The sequence below is a fragment of the Lobosporangium transversale genome, assembly GCF_002105155.1.
Source record: "Lobosporangium transversale strain NRRL 3116 chromosome Unknown BCR41scaffold_6, whole genome shotgun sequence".
NCBI classification, from domain to species: domain Eukaryota; kingdom Fungi; phylum Mortierellomycota; class Mortierellomycetes; order Mortierellales; family Mortierellaceae; genus Lobosporangium; species Lobosporangium transversale.
The window spans coordinates 163,636-181,023 of NW_019028984.1; the positions used below are offsets into that span (position 1 = coordinate 163,636).

Here is a 17,388-nt window from a genome sequence, read left to right on the forward strand (position 1 = left end):
GATCAATTAGCCGGGCACTGCGGTTTTCGGCACTGTGCGCCTGAGCTATGTGGGTGTACACGCCCCATGCGGCCGGAAACAGACACAGGGCACGCAAGGCTCTACTCAAATGCAAGTACTGAAAGGGCACATCCTGAACATAGTACAAAGGCTGATTAAGCTATTTTGTTTTTTTAGAAGAATTGATCATTGGATGACAAGAATGAATTCCTGTTAGTTCCTTGTCTAGCTGATTCCTAATAAGTCGCATGATTCTGTAGATGAGCATTCCAGTGCGAATAAAAATGCTCAGATGAACACATTTTAGTTTCTTCCAAGCCCATTACCGGCGGCATGATGGATTGCTCCGGATTAGAGAGCGATGCAATGGGATAGCCAAGAAATGTGATCCGGTATTTTTGACGTGCACTTTAGTTACCAACTGTGTGAAGGTAGTACCAAAAACCCAAAATTTGCCACCGATGTAATTGCCCTGCCTTCCAAAATTGCTTTTTACGGGGCGTAACTTTACCTTGCATTTTATTCTAATGAAAGTTTGGTACCTCTGTTCTAACCTTTTCTCTTCTCTGTAACAAACACCACGCTCTTTACTCCGTTCCTCTACTTCTTCCATGCACGACCTTCACAGTCTTGACACTATTGCATTCGAGAATGCTGCTGTCGATTACCAATTGTCTCAGTTCATTGATGAGATGCTCCCTTGTGGTATGGTGACACCTTCCCCCCCCTTTTTTTTTAATATTAAAAGGGGTGCAAGAAACTTACTAGCCCTACTTACACATATGAACCCTGTTTGATCTACCTATCCAGAGGTCTCTCGAGTGTTGATCATCTACACTGGAGGGACTATCGGTATGAGTAACAGCAAAATACATGGCTATGTGCCTGTACCAAACTTCCTAGCAGAAACACTCTCCAAGCAATCGCGCTTCCATGATCTACAATCATTGAATACGGTCTTTGGACGTCTATCCCGCACAAATTCGAGTGTCAATCTGGATTCCCTAATGGAGCCCTCACTTAATAAACACCTTGATCCAGCCATGAATGGACTTAGCCACCACACTATTCCCCCTGAAAAGGCAACGATCAATGGCACATCCTCTGGCGCAAGGTTGCCGCCAAATACACCAGTCAATAAAATCCGTCTTCCCTGTTTCTCACACTTGCCCAACAATCAAGGCAGGATCCCTTCACTTATCACCCCACCCTCATTGTATGGCAAGCGAATCCGATACTCAATTTTAGAGTATGATCCTTTATTGGACTCTTGTAATATGACTATGACAGACTGGGTTCGAATTGCTACTGATATTGAGGCGAACTATGAACTCTATGATGCCTTCATTGTATTACATGGCACTGATACCATGGCCTATACAGCCAGTGCACTAAGCTTCATGCTGGAAGACCTTGGGTGAGTGAAATGACTCAAACGATCAACAATGACACCATGTTATATGTATTCAACTATGTTTTTTCTCTGGGTTGATGTGTTTATTGCTTGTAGTACTATTATGACTCTGCTCAATTCTATTCTCAGCAACCTTTGTTGAATGGATTGTGCACTGCGGATTGGATTTTTTGGAATGTCCGTGTACTCTTTCTGTTTGTTTGTGTTTGTTTGTTTATTACAGACTGCTCTTACTTTCCCCGCATTCATCCTCCAGTATAAAGTTGTTGTTTTTTCACACGGAGGGTTTATAATTATGAGGCCGTCACTGCAACGCTGTATAAACGCTAATTTTATCAACGTTCTTCCCCGCCTTACTGTTTGCTCTTGCATATGTTTCTTCCATACTCTCTTACTATTTGTTCCCTTGTTTTTTTTTCTTCTTCACAGTAAAACTGTCATCATAACAGGATCACAGGTGCCAATCACCGAAATTAGAAACGATGCTATCGACAATCTGCTAGGGGCACTGACTATCGCTGGTCACTTTGTCATTCCCGAAGTGTGTCTATACTTCAGCAACAAACTATTCAGAGGCAATCGATCTTCCAAAATGGATGCTGTCGACTTTAAAGCCTTTGACAGTCCCAACTTGCCACCACTTGTCAAAGTTGGAATCAATATTGGTAAAGAATGGCATTGTTTACACAGGGCTTTGATAAATCTCTCGTTCTAGGCCTTGTTGTCCCGTTATTGATTACTGTTTAACATTAATAATAAGCGCCATTTTACTTCTTATAACCTTCCTCCTCCCAAAAATTCGCATTCCGCTCCTTGCTTTGTCTCTTCCTTCATTAGATGTCGATTGGTCCGAGGTGATCCGCCCTACCTCCCTTTCACGATTTCGAGCCCACAAGTCTATGAACCCCCATGTAGCCAGTTTGCGTCTCTTCCCAGGCATAACCGAGACAACCATAAGGACGTTCTTGACCCCTCCCATCCAGGGCGTTGTCCTCGAAACCTATGGAGCAGGAAACGCGCCATCTACACGATCTGACTTGATTGCTGCCTTGAAAGAGGCATGTGATCGTGGTGTGGTCATTGTGAATTGTACACAATGTATGTTGAATCATAAGTAGATCTAGAAGAATATTTATTTAATCCCTCGCACGGTCGCGAAGTAAGTATTTAATACTTTTTATTTTTATCTGAAATACAAACGACAGGCAAGCGAGGGCTGGTGACTGACGCATACCAAACTGGCAAGGTTCTATATAATGCCGGTGTCATCCCTGGAAATGACATGACGCCTGAATGCGCACTCACCAAGCTCTCATACTTGCTTGGTCACGATTTGCCCATCCCAACAATCCGTGAGATGATGACCAAGAACCTGCGCGGCGAATTGACAGTTATCCAACCCCGTACACGATTCAGCTACATTAATCGCACGCATGCGTTGCTGCAACTGCTTCTAAGAGCTGCCTCCAATGGGATGTTGACCAATACACCGAAAATTGTGGGAAGAATTGAGTCTGCACAAAGGGCCCAGGAACTCGCTGAGGATCCGACCCCACAGCAGCAGGATGTCCCGCAAATAGAAAAGCAGATCAAGGAAATCAAGATTGATGTGGAATCAGACCGTAAGAAGCCTATCTTTACAACATCTGGCTCTGAATCTGATGAAGATTCAGACAGTCCAATACATAGTGATAATGATCAAGTTATCCCTAAAGCTCCAGAGTCACAGCCAGCGGTAGGCCCTCTGTCAACCGAGGATCAACGATGGATCGAAAGAAGTCTGTACCCTCTTTTGATCTGCGGTGCTGCTGGAAGTGGTGATGTAGAGGGTCTGACAAAGCTCTGGGATGTCACGACGGACGGTCAGAGCGGTTACAGCAAAGTCTCACAGAACCTTGGGCCTGGAGAAAACGATACTGGGTCCTTGGGCGGTAGTGCCGTCACAGGCGGCGATGGCATTATCTTGAACCAAGGTGACTGGGAGGGCCGCTCTCCTCTACATATCGCATGCAGTGCTGGTCACTTGGAGGTGGTCCGATTCTTGCTGAGTCATGGTGCGTCGATTCATGTACGCGATCGTCTTAATCATACTCCACTCTATGATGCTGTGACACGTGGAGACTCGTCCGAGATTGTGAAGATACTCCGCGATACGGGAGCTCATTTCAATCATTCTGAAGTGTTAGATTTGGGCTGGAAGCTGATGATTGCAGCAACAGAAGGGAATCTGGACCGTGTCAAGCTGATTGCTGAGGCTGGCTATGATTTAAATCGCTCACTCTTTGATAGAAGAACTGTGATGCACATTGTCGCAGCAGAACATCGCCACAGTTTGATCGAGTATCTGTTGAAACATTATCCAGAGATCAAGTTGGATCTCAAAGACCGTCTGGGACGAACTTGTGTGGATGAAGCTGGCCAATGTGACGCTTGCAGAAACCTTTTCCTTGTGAGGTGAGACGCATTCATTCCTGTAAATATTCAGTTATAATAGCATACAATAATAAAAATAACTACTAGTGACCAGCGTAGAACATACAGGAATATACTCTTCTCATCCCGCATAGCCTTCTCCATAAAGAAGTATACAAACATAGCCATATGAAGTCTCTATCAACTAGGAAAGCATTTTTTTGGGCATTAAGTGGTTTTTATTAAAACACGTAAGATAAATCAACATCTGATTGCTTTTAACTGCCCTCCTAAAACCAGCAAACGCATCGAGGGTTTTACAAGGATTGGGATGTATATGCTCTAGTTCCAAGTCAGGTCGCCAAAAGCACTGAGCCAAGGATTAGGTAAACAAACAAATAAAGGAAAGAGAGAAGAGTTGGTATATTGTAATAAGAGTACAAAGTAATCATAAACAAGACATTTTTTTGTTTTTTACTAACCTGTTTTTCCTGTTCTGCGCCGATGAGCTGGTTACGGGCGATGGAGTTGCGCCCGCAATCATGCTGAACAAGTCTCCTCCAGGGGGAACATTGCTAGTATTTGTGTTGATATTGCTGTTAGTATTGTTGTTAGAGCTGTTGAATCCACTGACATTATTATGTCCGAAGGTAGATCCTGGTTTATTGAGCCCATTCGCAGCCTGAATACCAAATCCTGGATTGGATCCTGTGCTATTAAACGTATCAAAACCAGAGAATGAAGATGGAGCACCAGATGCTACCTGTAATGTGGCTCCAAAGGCACTATTATTGCCCCAATGATTTTGTTGCGGCTGTGGTTGCGATTGGTGGAAGTGTGGCTGTTGAAACTGTGGTTGTTGTGGCTGAGAAGATTGTTGTCCAATTCCAAATGTTTTCATGCTCTGAAGCTGTCCAAACTGTCCAAATTGCCCAGGCTGTTGCTGTTGTTGCTGCGTGCTAATATTGAGCCCCGTAGAATGGCGGTTTGATCCAGAAGATTGGTTTCCATATAGTGACATAATTGAGTTTTTCCAGTCTGTGTTTGCAGCTTTGGCTGGCGCCGAAGGACTAGATGCTGTAGTCGGTGCTACCTGTGATGGCTGACTATTGGCTGATGGTGATGATGATAAAGTTGAGGGACTCATCAATGAGAAAAGGTCTTGGGCTGTAGAGCTTTGAGTCTGTAGTTGTTGCTGAGATTGAACTGACTGGATACTATTTCTCTTGAATTGTGGCTGTTGTGTCACAGGGTTCGTTGGTACAGGGTCATTGAACCCGAAGAGGTCTTCTTGTGCAGCCGTAGGTTGTGAAGCAGTTGGTGATGGATGCTGTTGACCAATGGAGAATAAATCAGCGCCCTGAACTCCTCCCAAGACAGACGTTGGTCGTTTAGAGATAGAGGAGCGCGCAGAGGCGTTACCGGGTGGAGGAGCAATGATTCCAAACGATTCAGATGACCCTGATAATCGATTAACTCTGTGACGACTTCCAGTCTTTCCTTGCTTTATTCATTTTTTTTTAAAAAAAAAAATAAAATAAAATAACATAAAATAAAATGAAAAACTGTACTGTCAATGGGCCTGAGGTTATTTATCAAGTCTTGGACTGTTGCTTACCAAATCCAAAAGCAAGGCTTCATCGACTGGGCCCAACTCAATGGGGTCGGGTATTGATTCTTTGTTTGCAAATTGCTTCCATTCATATTTTGAGCGGATCCATTGATCAATTCCCGATGTACTAAATAGAAAGAGAGAAAAAAAAAAAGTGATTTTTCAAGTTTTTGCTTTTTTTTTTTTTTTTTTTTTTTTTTTGGAGGACATACATACATGAATGAAAAAAAAAAAAAAAAAAAAAAAAAAAAAAAAAGAAAAGAAAAGAAAAGAAAAGGACACTTACTTCTCGTTTGGAATATTTGCCTCTGGTAATCTTGCTTCCCAGTACTTATTAACCTTTCCGTTTCCCCATTTAATCATGTTTTCGACCTGCTCTGCGGTCCAGCTATCGAGATCAACCGATTTTACTGTTATATATATATAAAGGCTGTTAGGGAAGTCCATGATAGAAGGTATTTCTACTCAATATTGTTGATTCCTGTTACCTTTGCTGATATGTGTACCCATGGAACGATGAACACCTGAACATCGGATGCACATAAAGCATCCGATATTGAAGCTAGAACAGAATTAAAAAAAAAAAAAAAAAAAAAAAAAAAAAAGCAAACAAGAAGAGGGGTACATGGAAACAAGTGGTTAGTCATTGAACAGAAAGCTAGGCATAGCATGGTAGAGTATGGAATATCTTTTTTTTTTTTTTTCTTCATACCTCGCCCATCGAGGGTCTAAGGGACAAGAAGGAAAAAAACTAATCAGTCGTTGCACAGATATTTCTTTCAATTTAGTTCAAAAGAAAATAATTATAAAGAAGCTTACACAAGCCTAACCTTTCTTGCGACAATCGACACAGAACTTGTTTTCTGGTTTCTGTAACAATGTCTTCAGAATGCGTGTATGTTTGTCATTGGTAGTCTTGTCTGCAGTACGCGCACTTCTTGTGGCCATGACGAGCTTTTGTGATGCAAGGTTTTATGTATGTATTGCTTTTGTTTTTTTTTCCGTTGTCGTGACAATGTGAGGGCTAATGGGATGAAATCATGAAAAGATTAGAAAGAGGAAAAGAAGGAAAAGGAAAGTTGAAAGTAAAAAAAAAATAGTTGAAAGGAGGCAGAGGCACAGCCGACGTGCATTTAGAGAGCCTTTGCATATGCCTCTTTCTCCTATTTCCTAATAAATTTGCCTTACACGCGATCGACGTTGATTATCGTCATTTTTTTGTTCTTCAAGGCAACTGAACTTGTCCTCTGCGCATTGCTTCATTGTCTTATTTTCACCATTAGGCTTTAAACTGCGGTTTCTGCAGCTTGCTACCAATTTTATGCTTTTGCGCTTTGCCCATCTTACTCAAACTGAGGCGGTGAATACTGTTAGCAACACGTTTCATCGAAAGATTGAAAACGCATTTATGGTAGAATAGCGGAGGAGAGATATGGATACCTTTGAGAACAGACATTCACACGAAACCGCACTCAAGGTGAGAATGGATCTTCCGGAAACATATAGCCATCGTGAGTTGTCGTTCCACGATTATCCATGACAAGCAAAAATAGGTTCAGAAACCCCATCTTTGCTTTGCTCGGTCGTTCCTCTAGGGTCTCTGTAACGAAGGCATATGTCCATCTCAACAGCGCGTTTTACCATACTTATGGATGATCGTAACCTTAAAGGGAATGCTGAGGCGCTTAGATGTTTGTTGGCAATCCTGTATACTGGTGGTTCCCACCATACTTCTACAGATCACAGACACATTTTGATTGATATCATCGAAACTCATTTTGATGAGTTCAAACAGGAAACATATGCAGAAACCTCGAGAACACCAAGCAGTCGAGAAGTTTTGTACAAAGCCGAAGCTCTACATTCTTTGCTATTAGAACCGTATATTCATTCAAGAGGTTCAAGAGAACTATCTAACTCAATGTTTGGATAGACTAAAAATATTGAAGATTCTTGATTTTTTCAGCTAATGTTTGATCAAAGCTCCTCCAGTGGAGTCAAAGAAACTACATATTGATTGTCCTAATCAAGGATTGTTGCCTTTCTTTTTGGGACAAACTTCTTCAAGAGATTCCAGTATGCCGGTTCCGCATCGTCATCGTCCGATTCCTCATCTGCAAGCTCTGTAATAAGCCATAAAAACCATTCACTTTTATCATGAGCCTGATACGCTTCAAATAAATCACCTTCCGATTTGCGTCCCTTGCACATTTCTGTACTTATAGGCTCTTCAGGTATGAATTTATGCAAATCCTTTGGAGCGAATTCGAGTGCTTCCATATACCATGTGAATCCGCGATAGAGCTCGCAGTCCCGGCCAGGAAAATAACAATCCACATCTGCGAGGAATATGGGGGTATCATCCTTCCACATGTAATAGCAGGCATTAACCTTGCCTCTCCCATCTGGCTCATAGTATTTAGTCTCAACTACCATGTCGTATGAGTGCCATCGAGGACATGTTTTCAACCCGCTCTCAATCTCCTCGATCACCGGCTCAAAATTTTGTAAATTTGCATCCCGGGCAAGTTCGCGCAACTTTTTCATCAATTTTCGGATCCTCTCAGGCTCCAATGGCTGATTCATCTCTTCGTCATACGAGGCAAAGGCCTCGAATCCTTTTGTAGACAAAGCTTTAAGCTTTTTCTCAGCTTGCTCAATTTTTTTTATCACTTCTTTATGATCTGAGCCTTCATGAGTAATAATATCCTCAACATTACCCTGTAGAACTTGAAGATCCTGTTGAAGTTGCTCAAGTTTTAAGACCGCTCCCTGCTTGCCCCGTATCTGATTATCCTTATTTTCTAGATAAAGGTGTAAAAGACATTAGTAATGGATGCTCAAAAACTGTGCATGCTAAAAAGTTCAAAACAAAACAATCAGTCAAAGCATCAAGCACTAAGACATGCCTTTCTGCTTGGCTTTAATTGTTCGAGTGTCAGGGCATGGACCCTGAGATTCAGACTGGTCCTGACGTGTTTGTCTTTCTGGTGACATCTTAATGTTTAAAGTTGAGAAGGATTGCCTCCAAAGTTTTAGAAAAGCGCGTCTTTTATACTTTCATGCGAAACACGAACACGAAGTTAGGGCATTTCAATAAATTCAAATACGTCACACTCACGCTTTTTTTTTTTTGTAGAGGAAATAGAGACCCGAGCAGTGCATTAAAAACTAAGAGACAAGCAAAAAATAATGATCTATGCAGGGGTCGAACCTGCAATCTCCTGATTCGTAGTCAGACGCCTTTCCATTGGGCCAATAGACCTTATTGAGGCAAGGCTCAAATAATAGCTTATATATTTCCCAGATTACAATCACGTGGATGATTGCGCAATAGCGGCTTAGATGGTACTATGGTTGTCTTTTTCCAGCCACCATCCATATTTTTCACTCTTCTCTCTCTTTCCTTCTTTCATATAAAAGCTGACAATCATCTTCACTTACTGCCCATCCACATCTAACAGGGATCTAGACAGAGATTTGCATTTTCTTACTACCTTCTCCTCTACCATTTTCCTTTCATATTACTATTTTGATCAAATCTCTCTTGATAGCAAAGTCATTTTCATCTATTATTTCACAGCAGCGCTTTTCATCAGCTTGCGCAGCACTTTAATCCAGGCCTCTTTTACTCTCTCTCTCTCTCTCTTTCTCTTTCTCTTTCTCTCTCTTTTCATTTCAATATTCAAAAAGGTCTTTGACCAACTTGTTATTCTCATCTACTACTCTCTGTCAAAACTCTCATCATGTTTGCTGTTCCCCCGATCTCTGCTTCTGGCTCGTCCAGCACTACTCAGCCGGAGAAACCTGCCTCAGAGCTGACGTCGGAGAACCAGGCTGCTGTTGACAACTCCTTGCACTCTGTTGCTGGTATTGTACCAACACTTCAGTAAGTGTTTTAATATTGCAAGTGTATTAAAAATAGGAGTTGTCTTAGTACCGCAGTTATCACAAACGAATAATAATAATAATAATAATATTAATAATAATAATAAAAAAAGAGTGGATACGTGGTTTATGTGTGTGTAGTGTGTATGTCTCTGTATGCTTGGTATTGTATTTGCAGTAAGGACTGCGAGACAAAAAAAAAAAAATAAAAAAAAAATAAAAAAATAAAAAAAAGAGAGCAAGACTGGAAACACAAAAAAAGTAAGAGATAGACTCTAAGGGGTGTGGAGACAGAGAAAGAGAAGGGGGAAAAGGGGTGAAGTAAGAGAAAGAAAGACAGAGCATTTGTCTCCAATGTTGAATTATTTATGCAACAAGGGTTTACGCCACTTGGTGCTGTATATTTGTACAGTGGCTTTGATCGTGATGCACTACTAATAAATACCTTCTTTACAATTTTATAGGAATATCGTTGCTACAGTCAATCTGGATTGTCGTTTAGATTTGAAGACCATCGCGTTGCATGCTCGCAACGCAGAGTACAATCCTAAGGTACTAAGCTGAATGTCGTAATATGTGGATATTGATGGATATTCTAAAGAACATACTAGGGGAGCATATCTAAAGGCATCCTATCTAGTCGACGAAGAAGTTAAAAAAGGAGAAAGCTCTTATTCAACTTTTTTTACTTTTTTTTTTTTTTTTTTTTTTTTTTTTGTAAAAAAAAAAAAATAAAAATAATTAAGCGTTTCGCTGCTGTTATTATGAGAATTCGTGAGCCAAAGACGACAGCCTTGATCTTCGCCTCCGGAAAGATGGTTGTGACAGGCGCAAAATCGGAAGATGACTCCAAGTTAGCCTCACGCAAATATGCACGTATCATCCAGAAGTTGGGTTTCCCTGCAAAGTTTACTGACTTTAAGATTCAAAACATTGTTGGTTCCTGCGATGTCAAATTCCCAATTCGTCTTGAGGGTCTTGCCTATGCTCACGGTCCTTTCACCTCGGTAAGCGGATGAAGGTTTTTCTAATTGCTTGTAGCGCATACATTCGCATCGAAAGTTTTCTTGCGAGTGATGCCTACTGACTTTTTTTTTATAATGTAGTACGAGCCCGAGTTGTTCCCCGGTCTCATTTACCGCATGGTCAAGCCCAAAATCGTGTTGCTTATCTTTGTTTCTGGCAAGATTGTATTAACTGGTGCAAAGGTAAAAAAAAAAAAAAAAAAAAAAAAAAGAATAAGAAAAGGCAAATGACCTATAGTTGTATTGCTATAGTCGTTGCTCTTTTGGTTACAGCGACTTTAACAATCAATATCTTATTTTTGCAATCTAATGTGCAACAGGTTCGCGAGGAGATTTATCAGGCGTTCGAAGCTATATACCCCGTCTTGACGGAATTCCGAAAGCCCTAAAAAAAGCTCCGGAGCTGATAATCAACCCATGGCTTTGGGCCAATTTGAAAAAAACCCCCCTCTTCTTTTTCTTACTACTCCTTGCATGAGTATCTCTTTATTCTTTCACTCTTAATCATTTTCTTCGTTATCAACCCTGTATTGTAACCTCAATCATCCACTCTCTCCAAATTGTTGCTAGTGCTGAACATGAAAGGAAAAAGGGGAAAAACGGCAAGCTCATTTGCTTATGTCTCTTCCTCCTGTTATTTCACAATCTATATCTGGCAATCATTTCTTTTTTCCTCTTTTTTCTTCTTACTTGTAAAATATTATCAAATCAATCGAATGGCAAAAAAAAAAAGAAAGAAAGAAAGAAAGAAAGAAAAAAAAAAGAAACGTCAAATGAGTTTTTTTTTTTTTTTTTTTTTTTTTTGTCGTCTGTTATTAAAACTGTAAAAACAAAAAAATCAAGAAAATTATAAAAGATACAAAAAAAAAAAAAAAAAAAAAAATTCTTCAATAAAGCTTTTACCCATTATGGCAAGATTTTTTTTTTTTTTTTTTTTTTTTTAAAAAAAACTATGTCTGAAGCATATTAAACGAAGAAGCTGAAAATGTCAATTCATTTAGTGGTGCCATCTGTGTTGGTGGCGATTGATGTTGCTCTTGGTTTGAAGTGCTTTTGCTAGAATGAACCGAGAATGCCTGTGTATCGAGCTCTGCTCCATTAGCAATTATACTCATGAAATCTCCATCTTGTTCCATTGTCATTGCGGAAGCTAACAGTGAATCGGACCATCCTAATCCGAACGCTGTATATATTGAATTTGATTCGGGACCATTCAAAAGCGTAGATTGATTGATGCCTCCTAGAAAATTGGATTGTGGGTAACAGTGACGTTGGTGTGGTTGCTGCTGCTGCTGCTGTTGCTGTTGCTGTTGCTGCTGCTGTTGATGTAGATGTGGATATTGATGTAAATGTGTTTGCAAATGTGGGTGTTGTGTATACTGTGGATATTGATGTTGATGTTGATTTTGGTAATGATCCTGCTGATGAAGAATATGTGGGTCATGGTTTTCTTGATGACCACAATCGTCCGCTGTGAACCTGTCATGACCATTATTGCTACCAGCCACAATAGCTGGAGGCGATAGCAATGCTGTTGCTGTTGCTCCTACTGTTGCTCCTACTGTTGCTCCTACTGTTGCTGGTGGGGTAAGAGTCATCTGTTGCTGCTGTTGCTGTTGTGGCCATGGATTTTGACCTGCAGATAAATCATTTGGAAGTGAGCTTACAAGTCCACCATCCATACCCTGGGGGTGATTTATAAATGAACTGGAGTCGTCATTGGGTCCGGATCCGTCACTATGAATAGCAGTACCATCTATCGAATAGCCAGAGATACCCATAAAAGATTGTTGCTGTGGCTGTAACTGCCGACCTGTGCTTGAATAATAGCGTTGAGGAAAGTAAGTATCTTGATCAAATTCTTGGTTACTATGGCTACTTGCAAACCCATTATCTGCTGTTGTTTTGGCACCATGGCTTGAGAATGGGTCATTGAAATGATTGATGGACTGTTGATAGTTGTGATGAGGATGAGGTTGCGGAGGGTTTGATCCGCGGTGTTGTAGCGACGGCCGAGTGGGGTAAACATACCCATTACTGTTGTTGGTACCATCTCTATCATAAGGCTGCTTCGGGAAACTTGGTGACATAACGCTTGTGTATGATCCAGCAGACACAGGGCTCTGTAATGAGCTTGGTACTGTATCGATATTATTACTATTGTATGCCGGTGGTAGACAAGTTGTTTCGACTACAGGACGTTGTTGTTGCTGTTGTTGCTGTTGTTGTTGTTGCCCCGTTGTTGGATAAGCTGGAGGATTTGATTGAGCACGCGAGGTCCCAATCATGCTGGGATGTGGCCGACCAGATGAAGTCTGCTTAAGTTGATGTTGCTGCACGGGAAAATAGCCTCCTGACATCCTGCTTTCATCCTCATCCAGATCACTTGATTCTTCGCCATCCTCTGAGCTGACGGCTGTGCCTTCAGTTGTCTGAGTGAAAGAGCTGCTAGAGGTACGTGTTGGCGATTGCTCATTCCATGTGGGCGATTTTGGCACTGTAAGAACAAATGAGGCAACGCTCCCCTCTGCGTTCCTAGTGATGCTAGTATATTTATCAGTCGCAAGCTTGATTTGACTACCACGATCTATACTAGGGGATTCGCTTAGGATCTGGGCGAGCATTTCTTTGGTTTCATCACAGTGCCGTTGTGCACTCTCTTCCTTCCCTGTAACCATGTTCGTTACCACGATCGCAAACGCCCCTGCAGCAACAGGAAGAATGACATGTGCATTCATCCGTGACATTGGCCGTGTCGAATAAATATTTTTGATGGCGAGTGCAGCATCGTAGCAATATTCACTCCACATAATATGAATACCCTCCTCCTTATGAGAGTCGTGTAACTGAAAGGTATGATGCAAAGCAATCTCAAACATGTAGCTGCCGGCATGGTAAAACTTTGAAAACCTTGATTGTCTCTTGATTGCTGCCATGTCTGTAGGAGTGATACGAAGCTCTTCCGGTAGCTTTGTTCGCCATTCCACCAGCAAGGCTCGCATTTCGTCCACTTTAGCCTTGGGGCGTTGCCGTGTGGCTATGCAGGAGATATCGGCTATCTTTGCCATAATTTCGAACAATGGAACGAAATGCTCAAGATGTTTGATGCCTTCGAAGTCATCATGCGGTACGCCAAAGAAATCGCGGTGCCGGTCTGAGGGCAGTGGCTTTGGGAAAGCGATATCGTAGTCGTTGGATGTGATCAAAGGCGATTGGTGATTGAGAGAATAGCCAGAGCAAACGATCACGACACACCAAAAGGTCCGATGGCCTCTCTCAATCGTTTCTGTAGTGTATTCTTTACCTGTTTGAAGCATCTGATAATAAAGGCCCCTGTTGTGGCTAAGGCCTAGACTAACAGAGATAGAGTGGGCCAGTGCAACCAAGTTGTGGACAGCGTCATAGTTTACAGTGGAAGAGTAATATCCAGTAAGGATTAAATAGCACTGACAATTCTCGATCGAAGAGGTGAATGCGCCCTGAGCATTGAAATGATGGAACTTGCGAGACATGGTTTCACCATAGTGAGGGTCTATCTGGTCGATCACATTCGGATCACCAATCTCGCGTCTAAAAGCGAAGCCAGTTGCGAGAACACAGGCCAATAATTTCTGGACTTTAATGTCCTTGCGCCGTAATGGATCTATCACGTCGTTCATGAAGGCTTTTCGATTCAAAACCGGCAGATAGTAATTAAAGTGATTGAAGTAACAATCGATCAACTGTTTGTCGAGATGGTCGATTTCAAGGATCCGCTCCATATCATTCTCAAAGTTTAGTGGTTTGGGTTCACATCGTGGCAGATTGATGACTTGAGAAAAAATGGGACCAAAGTTACTGTTAGTACCTCCGATATCAAGTTCGCCCATTCTGGCTACGATAATGTCTGGGCTCTATGGGGCGTGTGTAGAAAAGACGGATTAATATTAGGAATACGATTGTGTTATTGGCAGGAAAAGTCGTGTTTCTCGGCAGATTATGCACAAAAAAAAATATATATATATATTATATATAATGTATATTACATAAAAGACTCACCTTGAGATGTTGATTAAGTTCTAGTCTTTTTTTGATCACATATTCATCGTGGATTCTTCTCTTGGCAGCGCTTAACTTGTCATAAGTACATGCTATCGATGCCTCTTTGCACGATGTACAGGGTTCCAGACCATTGCACTATTAGGCGTCAGGGAAAGAGGGCCAAGGAAGACAAAGAGATACAAACTATCAATCATCTGTACTAACTGGATAGAAGGTAGATCATGAGGTACTACATGGTATCATGAAAATATTTTCCTTTCTCTTCAACTCTGAGGGATCAGAAAGAGGGAAAAAAGAAAAAAGAAAAAGGAAAAGAGCAGGGAAGGATGTAAAGAGTGAGAGAGAGAAGAAAGAACAAATGTAGAGTAGAATGATAGTGCTGGGCAGTGGATGAAGGAAAACCGATCAGACACAACAAAAGTTGTGATTGAATTTGAAATCAAGAGAACGAATGCATAGTTTATCCTTTCCCACTTTTTTTTTTTTTTTTTTTGCTCTTTTGCATGTCGGGAAAGGAAACAGGCCCAACAACTGTTGCCATTATCTGAAAAATGTTTTTTGACCTGTCTGCTTAGCTCATGTGTAGAGGGACAATTTAAAAAAAATCTTCATATGATGCATGAAAAAGAAAAAAAAAATGCAGTGCACTTGTTGTTGTTGTTGTTGTTGTTTTTCCTGCATCAGCAAACTCTTCAGAAAGATTTGTCAAACTGTGGAAAGGGAGAGAGAGAGAGAGAAAGAGGGAGAGAGAGGAGAGGAGAGAGGGAGAGAAATAACGAGATCTTATTGACAATGTGAATCAAATTGTCCTGCACTGTACCGAGTTGACGTGTCAGCCAATGCGAACTGTTGGAATGGGATGAATCAAGAATGTACTGTTTGTACCATCCACTTGGTTTGTACATACAGATGTACTTCCCATCCTTTCTACCTTTTACAACCAGGGGACTAATCAACAAGAGGAAAGACAGAGGATTTACCTTTCGGTGACCTTCTTTACAGGAATCACAAGAGCTCACTTGAGGTTTCTTCTCTCCTGGCTCTGCCCCTTCTCCACCGACTCTTTTCCCCTTTTTCTCGGGACCAGCATATGGCCTCTTCCTGGAGGATGTGTTTGTTGTTGTTGTTGCTGGTACTGGTGCTGTCATTGTAGTTATTGATAATGATGAGGATGAGGATGAGGATGAGGATGAGGTGGTTGATGAGGAGGATAAGGAGGGTGTAGTAGGGGATTCCTTAAAGTGAAGTTGCGATGGTGTACGTCCATTAGAGCCACCAACTATGGCTGTGGATACTTTGGGAGGAGCCATTTGTTGACTTGAATTTCAGAAAAAGTGAGGCGATTTTTGTTGACTGGTGATGTTTCTTCGATATAACCGAGACTGACAATCTCTCTTTTTCTTTTATTATTATTACTGTTATTATATATTTTCTTATCGACCTTATTCGTGGAAAAAGAAAAAGGAAAAAGAAAGAAAAGGGTGTGAAGAGAGAGATTATTACAAAAAAAAAAAAAATAAATAAATAAAGGCAGCTGGAATCAGGGCAAAGTAGATCAAAAGAAGAATGAATGAATGAATGAATAAATAAATAAATGACTGAGTAAATGGATGAATGAATGAATGAATTTTAGTCGTGAAGTGAAAAGATGATTTCGAGTTGTTCTGGTTGTGTGTGCGTGTATTTACTTGAATGAAAGAAGAGTAGAGAGAAGGAGAAAAAAAAAAAAAAAAAAAAAGGTTCAAGAGAAGGTATAAAATAGGGTTGCTTATTGCTTATTGCTTGTTACTTGTTGCTTGTTGCTTGTGTTTGTGCTTTTGAGCTTGGTTTGTGGAAGGAGAGAAGGGAAAAGGGAAACAGGGGAGAGAGAGAGAATGTTTTTTTTTTTTTTTGTGGCCATGCAGATGCTGTTGGAGAAGGATGGGAGGACCTTTACTTCTTTCTTCTAATCTGTGATCGTTTCATCTCAAAGTGAGAAAATCAAGTAAAAGAAAGGCTTTGTTGCATCATTGGACTCGGATCCCTGTTCGTGTTCAAAGACATTGGGATGGAAGATGAGCCATTGGAACCCATTGGATCAAATACTTCTTTTTTTACTTTTACTTTTCCTTTTACTTTTACTTTTCCTTTTCCTTTTGCTTTTCCTTTTCCTTTGCCTCTTCGTTGTGTTCGTCGCATTCGATCATCTTTCTTTTGTTGGATACAGAGACCAAGTCCTCCACCAGAATGTACCCCAAAGCTTCTTATTCATCAGAACAACAGCTCAGCCCAGATGGAAAAAGCTCATTCCTCATTTCCCTCTACGCATGTCTCTGTAGAGTCTGGAGAACCAAACCTTGGTGTAAAGATTAATGTGAGATGACCTTTCCTTTCTCAACACAGCCCCAATGACACATTTTGTTATTTTCCATTCACTTTTCACTCTTATCCCTCCAATTGGACGAGACCCGATAATTTTATCCTGGATTTCTGATTTGTCTTGTTCCTATGCTATACCAGCCAGATAAACAAACGATCGGGTGCAGAAGGCTGGACGATCATCCTCTTACTCATGTTTCTGATCACTGTCCACCCTCAATATATATATTTATATAGATGAAAAAAGAAATGCTTTAAAAAGCAATTGAGTTCTTGTCGACCAACCCTAATTTTTTATTTATATTTGTATATATGCGATTATATTCAACACATCTATATAAAATATATATGTATATTCATATTTATTTCCTTTTCCCTGCCTGGCCTTTCACTTCCCATTACTTTGTATGACTCTACTAGATATTCAATCCCACTTTATCACTCCTTTTACTCTCTAAATCCTCTATACCTACACCTACACTACACATGAACCTTGCAGCTTTATGGACCACCCTTTGGGATGAAATCCAGGGGGAAAGGCACGTAAGAAAAGAATAGGCGGGAAGTGAGAATATGTGGCCATGCTTTAAATCAATGTTACGAATCAGGGCTGAGTCAAAAAAAAAAAAAAAAAAAAA

At 40.9% G+C, this 17,388-nt stretch overlaps 6 protein-coding genes and 1 non-coding gene across 7 annotated transcripts; 2 read left to right on the forward strand and 5 right to left on the reverse strand.

The window, feature by feature from the left end:
- The first annotated feature begins 570 nt into the window (after positions 1 to 570).
- On the forward strand, positions 571 to 3,938 carry BCR41DRAFT_384198 (asparaginase-domain-containing protein). The gene is made up of 5 exons (XM_022027539.1): positions 571 to 705; positions 811 to 1,417; positions 1,844 to 2,079; positions 2,252 to 2,512; positions 2,620 to 3,938. The coding sequence occupies exons 1-5, from the start codon at positions 612 to 614 to the stop codon at positions 3,870 to 3,872; spliced, it is 2,451 nt and encodes an 816-aa protein (XP_021884353.1). The 5' UTR covers positions 571 to 611; the 3' UTR covers positions 3,873 to 3,938.
- A 135-nt stretch (positions 3,939 to 4,073) lies between these two features.
- Positions 4,074 to 5,452, reverse strand: BCR41DRAFT_202332 (hypothetical protein). The gene is made up of 3 exons (XM_022019894.1): positions 5,445 to 5,452; positions 4,309 to 5,326; positions 4,074 to 4,196 (listed from the first exon to the last, which is right to left on the reverse strand). The coding sequence occupies exons 2-3, from the start codon at positions 4,971 to 4,973 to the stop codon at positions 4,169 to 4,171; spliced, it is 693 nt and encodes a 230-aa protein (XP_021884354.1). The 5' UTR covers positions 4,974 to 5,326; positions 5,445 to 5,452; the 3' UTR covers positions 4,074 to 4,168.
- A 268-nt stretch (positions 5,453 to 5,720) lies between these two features.
- On the reverse strand, positions 5,721 to 6,386 carry BCR41DRAFT_300799 (hypothetical protein; the record flags this gene model as incomplete). The annotated part of the gene is made up of 4 exons (XM_022020594.1): positions 5,721 to 5,848; positions 5,927 to 6,000; positions 6,151 to 6,166; positions 6,269 to 6,386. 4 exons carry the CDS (start codon positions 6,384 to 6,386, stop codon positions 5,721 to 5,723), a joined length of 336 nt encoding a protein of 111 aa, XP_021884355.1.
- Positions 6,387 to 7,293: 907 nt separating this feature from the next.
- Positions 7,294 to 8,452, reverse strand: BCR41DRAFT_419591 (hypothetical protein). The gene is made up of 2 exons (XM_022029784.1): positions 8,348 to 8,452; positions 7,294 to 8,242 (listed from the first exon to the last, which is right to left on the reverse strand). Exons 1-2 carry the CDS (start codon positions 8,433 to 8,435, stop codon positions 7,461 to 7,463), a joined length of 870 nt encoding a protein of 289 aa, XP_021884356.1. The 5' UTR covers positions 8,436 to 8,452; the 3' UTR covers positions 7,294 to 7,460.
- Positions 8,453 to 8,631: 179 nt separating this feature from the next.
- Positions 8,632 to 8,703, reverse strand: BCR41DRAFT_t38. Its single transcript has one exon. It is a non-coding gene; the product is annotated as a tRNA-Arg (tRNA).
- A 141-nt stretch (positions 8,704 to 8,844) lies between these two features.
- Positions 8,845 to 11,092, forward strand: BCR41DRAFT_347594 (transcription factor TFIID-domain-containing protein). The gene is made up of 5 exons (XM_022023128.1): positions 8,845 to 9,327; positions 9,791 to 9,878; positions 10,073 to 10,333; positions 10,433 to 10,534; positions 10,672 to 11,092. The coding sequence occupies exons 1-5, from the start codon at positions 9,185 to 9,187 to the stop codon at positions 10,738 to 10,740; spliced, it is 663 nt and encodes a 220-aa protein (XP_021884357.1). The 5' UTR covers positions 8,845 to 9,184; the 3' UTR covers positions 10,741 to 11,092.
- A 195-nt stretch (positions 11,093 to 11,287) lies between these two features.
- On the reverse strand, positions 11,288 to 15,903 carry BCR41DRAFT_347595 (hypothetical protein). Its single transcript, XM_022023129.1, has 3 exons — positions 15,373 to 15,903; positions 14,390 to 14,527; positions 11,288 to 14,244 (listed from the first exon to the last, which is right to left on the reverse strand). Exons 1-3 carry the CDS (start codon positions 15,700 to 15,702, stop codon positions 11,302 to 11,304), a joined length of 3,411 nt encoding a protein of 1,136 aa, XP_021884358.1. The 5' UTR covers positions 15,703 to 15,903; the 3' UTR covers positions 11,288 to 11,301.
- Between the last annotated feature and the right edge of the window lie 1,485 nt (positions 15,904 to 17,388).